Source organism: Enoplosus armatus, chromosome 1, assembly GCF_043641665.1.
Source record: "Enoplosus armatus isolate fEnoArm2 chromosome 1, fEnoArm2.hap1, whole genome shotgun sequence".
In the NCBI taxonomy this organism is placed as follows: domain Eukaryota; kingdom Metazoa; phylum Chordata; class Actinopteri; order Centrarchiformes; family Enoplosidae; genus Enoplosus; species Enoplosus armatus.
This window is the reverse complement of record NC_092180.1, coordinates 17,773,381-17,785,567: the sequence shown is the minus strand read 5'-3', so window position 1 is coordinate 17,785,567 and position 12,187 is coordinate 17,773,381. Positions and strand designations below refer to the sequence as shown.

The 12,187-nt window shown below is 39.4% G+C and overlaps 1 protein-coding gene across 1 annotated transcript in view; it reads left to right on the top strand.

The window, feature by feature from the left end:
* Positions 1-12,187, top strand: part of csmd1a (CUB and Sushi multiple domains 1a) — a 281,553-nt gene that overhangs the window by 117,542 nt on the left and 151,824 nt on the right. The window contains exon 7 of the mRNA XM_070906253.1: positions 10,732-10,813. Within this exon, the coding sequence (XP_070762354.1) occupies positions 10,732-10,813 (82 nt within the window). The remainder of the gene's footprint in view (positions 1-10,731; positions 10,814-12,187) is intronic.

Below are 12,187 nucleotides of genomic sequence, written 5' to 3'. Positions count from 1 at the left end.
ACATATAACAAAGGTCCTGGAATCACACCGGTGATGTTGCAGTTATGTGGATGCGTCTTAATCATTCTGCTGTCAGGACACCTCACCAAGTGGTTATTTTAACCCAAACAATGATCTTTCCCTAACCATTAGATACAACAGTGTAAAGGTAACAAACAAATCAGACCCTGATGTCCTGCTGATGAAGTGTAGCTGCAAATTATGCATTTTGTTGTTTATTTTGAAGGCCTTGTTTCATCAGGTGTGAAAAATGTGTATTTTAAAATATAGAGTAATTAAAATAATCAGACAATGCTAATTTAAAAGACTGGAGATTTGTAACTAGTGATGGTAGTTTTATAGTGGTTGATTTAAACAACCTCAGGTGTTGTTTATTAGTCCGATGTGCAGTGTGTTGCAGATTTTAGCTTACATAAAACTGAACTATGTTTTTAGTTATGGGGAGATTTGAAGAATGAAAAAACAAAAAAATACAAATCAATTCAAAAGTAGAAAAGGTGGCACACCATCAAAGCAATCAACGCCTGTGTATCATTGTTGATGCGTTTCGGCAAACACAAGATAAAATGATCTGTGTGGATTTTATCTGAAGAAAAATGTCTGAAGTTTCATGGTTATCTTAAAAACTGCACAATGAAAAATAAAAATAAAAGCAAAGCTTTGTCTGAAAAGGTCTCAAGATGATTCATAACTAATTTGCCACTAGTTTCTTTTAATGCTGGCAACTAATGTGCACAGTAGGTGTCAATGTTTCTGGTTAACTTGGGAATTTGGGCCATTAAATGAACCCTCTCAAGTGGCTGTGTTAAAGCATTTAAGTATTTACTCAGTTTCAGCTTTGTGATATCTTCACACCTGATAAACCATCTGTGATAGCTACTGTTTGTACAGGGATTAGAATACATAAGTTGTGGGGAGCGCGTACCATTAAGACTGAGGCCTGGGTTCGATTCCAGCCCAGCCACTATCCCAGGCAAAATGCCCCCTCCAAAAAAAATCTTTAAAAAGTCGCATTTTAAAGGCAAATATAGCTCCTCCTCCATTTATATTGTGCGCAGCTGAAGCTCCTCTGTGTGTATAGTGTGTAATGAGCTGATCAATGTTTTATGTGGACCCCAGGAAAAAAATGTTTTCCCCTCAGTGGCAGCTAATGGGAATCCAAATAAACTTAAACATCATATTGACCACAAGGCAGTTAAACAATTAATTTAATGACAAATGTGATAAACATCTCTACAGTCTGGGGTGGCAGACATATATCTTGGCAGCTCGGAGACGCCTCTGAAACAGCATTCAGATCACGTGACAGAGGCTTTTAATTATCACGGAAGCCCAAGTTCATACCTCATCCATTCCTTAGCATTTAGCTTCATAATAAAACCCTCATCAATAATTCTGCTGATTTACACGCTCAGCCGAGCATGTGCCGGTGCAATTAACATTAGTATTGGTGTTTTGTGTGTGTGTATATATGAAAAAGAAATCTTATGTGCTTGTGTGCTTCTTCATGTGTTGCGGCAATTAAAATTAGAACTGGTATGCTTTGTGTGTATTTGAGTGTGTGCATGCGTATGTGAGGAGTTCCCGGGGCAAATCAGTTTATTGTATTTATCAATGATGTGGAGCTTAGTGAAGAGTTCAGATTGCATGCGCACACTTTCTTTTTTACTCTTGCTTACACAAACTAAGCATGCAGACACAGATACACACATATGTGCAAACTCACTCATATACAAAGTTGCTTCCACGTGAGAGAATTGCCTGAAGTCAGTCTACTGAGTCCAAAGCTATTGCATTTGCTTGTTACGAGGAGGGCCAGCTAACAATAGCATCTTGTTGTGAAGTAACTCTCTTACCAGGGGGTCTATGGAGGTTTCTCTTTGGATCACATTTAAATGTATTAAAATAAATGACAATATAGCCTGAGAAATGTGCTGTTCTGAATGCCTCCTTAATAAATAGTAACTCTGCAAGCAGTAAATCGCAGCTGCAGAAAGTCAGTTAACCTTATAACTTGTGGTACACTTCTGCACCAGTGGGTCTAGATCTCGTTGTGGATTTTATCATTATGTGTAAGTAAAATCACAGTGATCACCAGTGGTTCTTGTGTATGAGCTTAAAGACTCTCAAAAGTAGCTATCCCACTTGTAAAATGATTGCCGCGCTGTAGAGAACGAGCTTTGTTATCTGTTATCACAATGTGGAGCCAAAGAATGATGATAATGACTGTTAAATGTGTAGTCCAGGGATCCCTTAAGCTTTTGCAGCCCTGGACCTAAATGAGAAATGTAGTCTCTCACCATGGGACCCACGCTCATTAAGAGACACTAGCATTTTTATCATGGGCCCAAAACGGGGTTTTCACATTGGGCCGAAGGCTCAGTGAGGTTACCCCAACGCAGTACAGTTAGGCTATCAGGCAGGGAACCAGGATCATTAAAACATTAAAAAAGGAAAGCCAAGGTCCACCTTTGGTCCCGAACCAGTCTTTGAACAACACTTCTTTACACTGTATTACTCCCAGTGGTAATATTATAGCTGTATGGTAGAGAATGTGCAGTCTTTATGCAATATATAATCATTACAAAGAACCAGAGACTGATGATAATGAGTTTTACCTATCTAGAGAATGGACTGCTTATGAATCATAATCTAAAAGACCGTCTGTAACAGCCTCTAGCCTATATTAAAACACAGCCTAATAGACAGACACACGAGAATAAGTTGAAATCATTTTGAGAACAGTCTGTTTATGAATAAGTCTCAGACTATTGATTAGAATCATACTATAGATAGATAGATAGATAGATAGATAGATAGATAGATATTTAAGAAATAAGCCAATTAAAAGACAGAGTAAAAGTGGTAACTAGAACAATGTAAATGGTTCAAATGAAAGCAGCCCATCTTACAGTTAGCCTCTCTCAGCGGTAACATTAGCTTACTGCTGAGGATGTGTCATAATTATAGACAGGCTGAAAGATTGTGATTAAGGAGTTTTACTCCCTAGACAATGACCTAGAACTGTAATGAATCATCACTGTGAGAGTGTGATTTATAATCAGTGTTTTCTTCAGGATTGTCAGGCAAGGTGATGCTGGGCCTCGGTCTACTCAAATGAAAGTGACGCGACCACTTGAAACTTGGAAATCCCACGATGGCACGGCACTACAGCTAAATAGTTTTGGGAAAACCTCACAGTAATGCAGTCTGTAACCATCAGAAAATATTTTTTTATGCTGTGTTTCAACACACATGACCCTGACTCAGCATCATAACACAAGTATATTCATGTGGAGAATCTTGTGGGCTCAACAAAATGATGATGGGAAGATGGCTGATTGACCTGTGAGCTTGAGAGGGTGAGGGAGACAGAGAGGCCGGAGTGGATAAGAGGCAACGATAAGAGCAGAGGAGAGCAGCGGAAGAGAGCATATCAACAAACTGCACTTCACACATTTCTCTCCTCACCCAGCAGGAGTCTGAAGAGCACCTCAAAAGCTCTCACCTGATACACATGTCAGCTGATTACACACACACGCAAACAATCATACTCTCCCACGCTCTCCCTTTCTCCTTGCACCCTCTCTCATTCACTCTTTGACCTCAGTTTCTTTTTTAATGGTTCATCTGTCATCTGTTGTAATAACTAAACCTTTGTGCTACACGGCTTTGCATTCTCAATGCAAATGTATTTTGTGTTTATGCGTCTTTACATTGCCCTCTAAGCCAGTGGTTTAGCATTTTTCTCCAATTCCCCGAGCCAGTGGTTTGTAACACTTTCTCTTGGGAACTTCAACAACAGTTTCTTGCAACAAAGAAAACAAAACTAACAGCGGGAAAGACATAAAACTTAATGGCACAGCCTCAATGTACATAATGCATACATATTCGGGATGGCTTTACTCTGTTTTTAAGACTCTGTTTTCAAATTAAATAACTTCCTGTACTGCTATGTAAAAGTGTTGCTAGTACCACCTAACCTGCTACTGTACGTGTCAACACCAAGCGTTACAGCACTATGCTGCAAGCTAATTAAACAATGGAGACAAGTGGTAATTAATCATGCTTCCAAACATTTAACGTGAGACATTTTTGTGGGAGTTTCAGTTTGTAAATTAATTTCCCCTTACCACCAGAATGCCTCAGAAGAGATTTCTAACATTATTTCACCACAATTTGAAAATACCAGTATGTGGTCTTTTGAAATCACAACAGAAATAAACTTAAAATTGTGTCTTAAAGATACTTTAAGAATTTAAATTGGATGGTTTTCCAGTTTGCAAATTAATTTTGTATCATACCCTCTTGAGTATTTATGATTGCCAGATCTAATAATTCATGATACACTCTACACAGGTGTCACGTCTAATCTGGCTGCGTTGAGGGTTAATGGTGATGGCAGCAGCCACATAATCTCGTGATGTTTGTTGGCATATTGAATACTGTTGCAATACCGGCTGGTCAGTGGACTCTTTCTTTTATTTACTTGTAATTTTCATGGAAAAAATATCACTTACCATTTATTAAGGTATCAGTTACAATAACAAACAAACACAAGGATGAATATATCAACAAATAAACAAACAAAAAGAGTTTTAAAAAAATGACAGAAATAGTAATAGTAACTTTTTCCACATTTTGTTATGTTACAGCCTTATTCCAAAATGGATTAAATTATTTTTTCCCCCTAAAAAATTCTACACACAATACCCCATAATGACAAAGTGAAAAATGTTTTTTAGACAATTTTGCAAATTTATTAAAAATAAAACACTCAAATATTGCATGTACATAAGTATTCACACCCTTTACTCAATACTTTGTTGAAGCACCTTTGGCAGCAATTACAGCCTCCAGTCTTCTTGGCCCAGTCTGAGGTCCAGAGCGCTCTGGAGCAGGTTTTCGTAAAGGATCTCTCTGTACTTTGCTGCATTCATCTTTCCCTCGATCCTGACTAGTCTCCCAGTTCCTGCCGCTGAAAAACATCCCCACAGCATGATGCTGCCACCACCATGCTTCACTGTAGGGATGGTATTGGCCAGGTGATGAGCGGTGCCTGGTTTCCCCCAGACATGACGCTTGGCATTCAGGCCAAAGAGTTCGATCTTGGTTTCATCAGACCAGAGAATTTTGTTTCTCATGGTCTGAGAGTCCTTTAGGTGCCTATTGGTAAACTCCAAGCGGGCTGTCATGTGCTTTGTACTGAGGAGTGGCTTCCGTCTGGCCACTCTACCATAAAGGCCTGATTGGTGGAGTGCTGCAGAGATGGTTGTCCTTCTGGAAGGTTCTCCCATCTCCACAGAAAAACACTGGTGGAGTCCTGGTGGTTCCAAACTTCTTCCATTTCCGAATGATGGAGACCACTGTGCTCATTGGGACCTTCAAAGCTGCAGAATTTTTTCTGTGCCCTTTCCCAGATCTGTGCCTCGATACAATCCTGTCTCGGAGGTCTACAGACAATTCCTTTGACTTCATGGCTTGGACGGGGCATGCAGCAGTAAATTGCACAGTTCATAGGGATTTTACTTACTCTTAGTTGTGATTGTATAGTGAACAGTTTAGTACAAACGGCAGGAAGAACTGAGTCATTTAGTGAGTTTAAAAATGATCTATTAAGAGCAGGCGGCTGACCGGAAGTGTACGTCTATTACAGGCGTCAGAAATGGCAAACATACAGTGCATCCGGAAAGTATTCACAGCGCTTCACTTTTTCCACATTTTGTTATGTTGCAGCCTTATACCAAAATGGATTAAATTCATTTTTTTCCTCAAAATTCTACACACAACACCCCATAATGACAACGTGAAAAAAGTTTTTTTGAGATTTTTGCAAATTTATTAAAAATAAAAAACCTGAGAAATCACATGTACATAAGTATTCACAGCCTTTGCTCAATACTTTGTTGATGCACCTTTGGCAGCAATTACAGCCTCAAGTCTTTTTGAATATGATGCCACAAGCTTGGCACACCTATCTTTGGGCAGTTTCACCCATTCCTCTTTGCAGCACCTCTCAAGCTCCATCAGGTTGGATGGGAAGCGTCGGTGCACAGCCATTTTCAGATCTCTCCAGAGATGTTCAATCGGATTCAAGTCTGGGCTCTGGCTGGGCCACTCAAGGACATTCACAGAGTTGTCCTGAAGCCACTCCTTTGATATCTTGGCTGTGTGCTTAGGGTCGTTGTCCTGCTGAAAGATAAACCGTCGCCCCAGTCTGAGGTCAAGAGCGCTCTGGAGCAGGTTTTCATCCAGGATGTCTCTGTACTTTGCTGCATTCATCTTTCCCTCTATCCTGACTAGTCTCCCAGTTCCTGCCGCTGAAAAACATCCCCACAGCATGATGCTGCCACCACCATGCTTCACTGTAGGGATGGTATTGGCCTGGTGATGAGCGGTGCCTGGTTTCCTCCAAACGTGACGCCTGGCATTCACACCAAAGAGTTCAATCTTTGTCTCATCAGACCAGAGAATTTTGTTTCTCATGGTCTGAGAGTCCTTCAGGTGCCTTTTGGCAAACTCCAGGCGGGCTGTTATGTGCCTTTTACTAAGGAGTGGCTTCCGTCTGGCCACTCTACCATACAGGCCTGATTGGTGGATTGCTGCAGAGATGGTTGTCCTTCTGGAAGGTTCTCCTCTCTCCACAGAGGAACTCTGGAGCTCTGACAGAGTGACCATCGGGTTCTTGGTCACCTCCCTGACTAAGGCCCTTCTCCCCCGATTACTCAGTTTAGATGGCCGGCCAGCTCTAGGAAGAGTCCTGGTGGTTCCGAACTTCTTCCACTTACGGATGATGGAGGCCACTGTGCTCATTGGGACCTTCAAAGCAGCAGAAATTTTTCTGTAACCTTCCCCAGATTTGTGCCTCGAGACAATCCTGTCTCGGAGGTCTACAGACAATTCCTTTGACTTCATGCTTGGTTTGTGCTCTGACATGCACTGTCAACTGTGGGACCTTATATAGACAGGTGTGTGCCTTTCCAAATCATGTCCAATCAACTGAATTTACCACAGGTGGACTCCAATTAAGCTGCAGAAACATCTCAAGGATGATCAGTGGAAACAGGATGCACCTGAGCTCAATTTTGAGCTTCATGGCAAAGGCTGTGAATACTTATGTACATGTGATTTCTTAGTTTTTTATTTTTAATAAATTTGCAAAAATTTCAAAAAAACTTTTTTCACATTGTCATTATGGGGTGTTGTGTGTAGAATTTTGAGGAAAAAAATTAATTTAATCCATTTTGGAATAAGGGTGTAACATAACAAAATGTGGAAAAAGTGAAGCGCCGTGAATACTTTCCGGATGCACTGTACATGGGCACCAACGAGAAAATTCATAACTATTCACGAATTCCTAAAAAGTTAACTTGTGGAGATGAAAGGTTTGCAGAAGACACTTTGATGATATGGAAATGACATTATGCATCATAAGCTTGTGTTTAAATGTTGAATGGTCTTTTAAGTGCAAATATGGGATTAAGTTTGAGGATTTTTGACATCAGCCCAGCTGTGATATTTGGCAGCTTTTTTTCCCTACAACAATCTCATGTTGTTTGCATGAGCTGGATTTGTTTCGGCAATATGAACCTTTGTATCTGATGCCAATGAAATGCCATTTGAACATGAGTGAGAGAAAAGGGGATGAGAGAGCGCGACATAGAAAGTGTGTTTTAGAGTGTGTTTGTGTGGTGATTTTTGGACAGAACATCAAAAACACAGCAGAGCAACAAGACAGCTTGTTCTGTTTGCATCATATCTCACACAAGCACTCACACACAGCGTCTATACACTCACAACCCCTCAGCACACACATAACACAATCACACAAACGCAGCAAATCATTCATCCATCTTTTATGCTTGGATGCACAAAACTCCGGCATCCCTTTGTAAATTGCAGCTAATGTGTGTGAGAGAGAAAACGCTGGGTGAGCTAGCTGAGAATACAAAAGTAGAGAGAAGGAGTGAGTGGGAGCAGAGGCAGATGACGATGACAGGAAGAGGGAAACAAGTGAGAAAGATAGAAGATGGGCAGAAAGAGAGATGGTGTCAGATATTGGTCTTCCTCCAGGTCATATTTTATAACCCTCCAGGATGTTCTCCCTTTTTTTTTTCTTTATGGTATTGTAGTCTATTTCAGCATTCTCCTCATTTTCATTTTATTTATTCTCACCTTACTTCCCTTTATTATTTATTTCTGCTAACCACCATTATTCATCCACAGAGTTCCATTAAGACAGAGCTGGTCTGAACTGGTTTCTGTCATGTTGTCTGGTCTCATTTACATTCACATTATGTTTTAGGCATGCAGCAGATGCTCCCAGCCAGAGCAAAGTCTGAAACCAATGCAAGATCCCAAATATGAGCTGGACCAAAAATTGTCATGTGTTTTGCTTTTGTGCTTTTTTCAGGAACAGAACAGATCACGCTGCTAGATAAAAACAGGAGGGAATGAGATGCTGAAATGTCTCTTCATTCAGTCTCTGCATGTGTTTTTAATTTCCACCACAACAGTTGTTCCGCCATTTTAATTTTCTGCAAAACCTATTTCTTTACTATTTCTCCCTAAAGGCTTTATTAAATCCTCATGTAATTTTGCACAATCCTCTGTGGATTTGCTTATGAGTATTAAACAACATTTTGAACATTTGAAATGTATGACTGATAGTATGTATGTATGCCTGAAGTATGACTGAAGTTTATTATGAAAGCAGGATAATAGGGAAGTGAGGCATAATTCTTGAAACAATTGATGCAAAAACAACCGGTTTCCACACATACTAGAAAACCTGGAAGTTTTCCTGGATAATACTGTGTATTGTTGAAAAATATGTACACCTTTCCATTTTCTTAACATAAGTAGAACTAGCAATACCATAATGTAAAAATACCCAGTTTAAAGTGAAAGTCCTGCATTCAATATTTTAATTAAAAGTAAAAGTTTAAAGCATTATTGAAAAATAATAGAATATATTCTAAAAATTAAAGTAACAAGTAACTACAGCTTTCAAAATAAAAAAAGAAAAGTAGCATTTTTCTGTGTCAACTGTAGTGGAGTTTAAGTGTAAGGCATAAAATGGAAATGCTAAAAAGAAAAGAAGGAAAATCTTGGAAATTGTACTAAGCACAGTGCATGAGTAAAGGTACTTAGTTACTTTTCACCACTGCAAATGCTCACTTTGAAGTCTTAATCCTTTTACTTTTGAATTTACTTAAGACTTCATACATTAAAAACAACTGCCTGCCATTTAGCTCAGCTTGTTCCAGGGTCCTGGTGTTGTGCATGCTGGCTCACTGTCATGGCTCACTGGGACACTTAATGGAACTGAGCCATCACTGGTGAGATTTGTTTCAGCTGTGTTTTACCTGCTATGTCAACTCAAAATGCCTGCCGTGAAAATGGGGTTATTTGAAAAGAACGCAGCCATTGTTAAAGATATCACTAATACCTCTGCTTTTCCTGCTATGACAAGTCAAAATGTCTTCTGTGTAAAAGGCCTATTCACATACAGTGCTTAACACATTTATTAGACCACCTGTCATAAAAATGAAAAAACACAAATATTTTAGAAATCTGTCAAAAACTTGTTTCAAACTAAAAATTGTATTGTTATTTATTAGGCAAATAACAAACTGGAACAACTAAATAGTCCTTATTCACATATATTAACCAAAAAATCTTAATATTTTGTATGACCTCCTTTGGCCCTGATAACAGCTTGCATTCTTGCAACCACAAAACTAATTTTTCTGTTCAGGAATGCAAGTAAATAACAATAATAATAATAATTTGGCATCTCAATCAAAAAATAATAATGTGCTTACTTTACTATTTTTTTCAGCTTTTTTGTAAAACAGTAAATTTGAGAATTCATGGATAACAACAATAATTACATTTTAGCATTAAAGATATCATTTTGATTAAAGAGCTTGGCTTGCACATACTGGTGGATTAACCATTACAGAAACATAAAATATTTTGGTAATCAGCAATAATGTTAATTTAGGGCGGTGGTCTAATAAATTTGTTAAGCACTGTATATTATGGTAGGATTCTTTAGTTTCCAAATTTTTGTCCATGTGCTGTCAAATCAAATCATCGTTACTCCGGTTTTCCCTTTTAAGGAAGGTAACAAAACACTGGTCTCCATGGACGGATAAATTACAGAAGACTGATCATGACAAGGGAGTCTATTGCTTGTTTTTGATGAAAAACGTTTTATCTTAAAATCTTTTGTATTATTATTATATCTGTCAGGTAGAAAAATAAACACTAAAGGAAAATGCCTTGTTTTCATATTTAGGCCTGTGTATTTTTCAAACATGTTCCTTAGTCAGCCAAGAATAGATCTATTTTAAAATTCAAAGGGTGAGAGCATGCCTCATTTTCATTTTCTCAATTTTCAGCAACAGTTGGGGATATTTCTCACGATTGGAGTTATCCGAGTTGTGCTTAACCACTTGACTGTCAACACATAATGACAAATACTCAGAAGCTTGTGGCCCACTATAACAAGAGTGGTTTTATGCCCGTGTCACTTTCATTATACTGTAAAAAGTGGTATGAGAACAGGTTTAATGATTTACCTGTCAGCATGATATGATGTGTGTATGCCTCCAACTATTACAAGATGTCCTTAAAGTGTGTGAAAATATCCTGATCAATTGTACATCCATAACATCAAAAAAGACAGACAGTGCTTACCGTATATCTTTTCCGTTTTTGCAGTGAGTCAAAGTGGTCTTGCTGGTGATGTTTGTCCGGATCCTGGAGTTCCAGAAAATGGCAAGAGGATGGGCTCTGCCTTCCAGTAAGTTCATTCTGTTCAAGACTCAACTGCTCCCAGTCACAGCTCGTCAAATCAAGTATATTAAAAACATCAATTGACAACAAGTGCCTTGGATATGATTTTTTCTTTTGACCAGCCATATCATTATTGTATGTGCGTGTACATGTAGACAACAGACTGTAGACATTTTGTCTCTCAAAGGTCTTTTCCTGCACTAGATTACATTTGCAAACCTGGTACAAGTCATCAAATAATTTGGATGACATGTGAGATGGGGGATGTTTGTTCAATTTATGTGCATTTTGTGCTTGGTTTATGTTGTGCTCTTTTAATTCTAAAGTTAGAACAGGTTGGTTTATGCTAGCACAATCCATGTGGTAATCAGAAGGGTGGAGTCTAGACTCTGGTGGTGGTGAAAGGATGCTGAAGATCAGGATGAGATGAGGAGTGGACTTCTGATGAGCTCAACCCGGACACTGAATGTGATGACTGGAGGGGAGTGGGGTGGAGGAGGGTCTCAATGATTCCGCACTGAAAAGACAGCTGACAGCAAGCGAGAGGAGAACAGATTTAACTTTTGGCAGCACCAATTTGATTGGCTGATGGAGATCGTGTTAAAATCTGTTTGGATAGGAAGAGAGTAAACGCCCACGATAAGCTGATTAGAGAAACAGGAAGTGAGAGAGGGATGTGATGAACGAGCAAAAAATAGTCTTCCTGATTGAACTCACTGAGCTTCATTGAGCCTTGCTGCGGGCTGAACCGAGATAACACACTGCACAGTACAACCAAGTTTACTAGGTGAGTTGCCCCCCCCCGCGCTTTGGCTTTCTAAAATATTTGTCGGTGCAACATGCAAGATTGACGATGGGTGCAGTAGGGGACTAAAACTTGGTAAGCTTAGATAGGATCTGATGACTCCTCATGTTTGAAATAAGACTCTTTCTGTTTGTCCAGATTATCCTGAGATTACACACATTGTGACTTCAGGGCCCAGGTCAGAGTTATTCTGCAGAAGCCACGGTGTGTTTTAGTTGTCCCTTATCTCTTCCTTTAACTCCCAGGCTGAGTGTGAATGCCACTCTGCCCCTGTTCCAGTCCCAGGATTGGTCCAATGAGCATGAAACTTTCTCATCAAACTTCTCCATCGTTTTTGTGGAGACTGAAGTGTTTTGTGGTTTATATATCATCATAAATAATTTATGTCTGTTGGGGTCCTGTTGTCACAGCTCTGGGTTTTTAGATGTGAAGCACCTTATGTAACTGGCTTGTAACAAACCTACTTTTAACAAAACAAACTCACATATTCACATTTGCAGAATTTTACATCCTCCAAGGGGGTGGGGGGGGCTTGTCAGACCAGCTGCACACCAGCCAACCTGCGTCACCTATAGG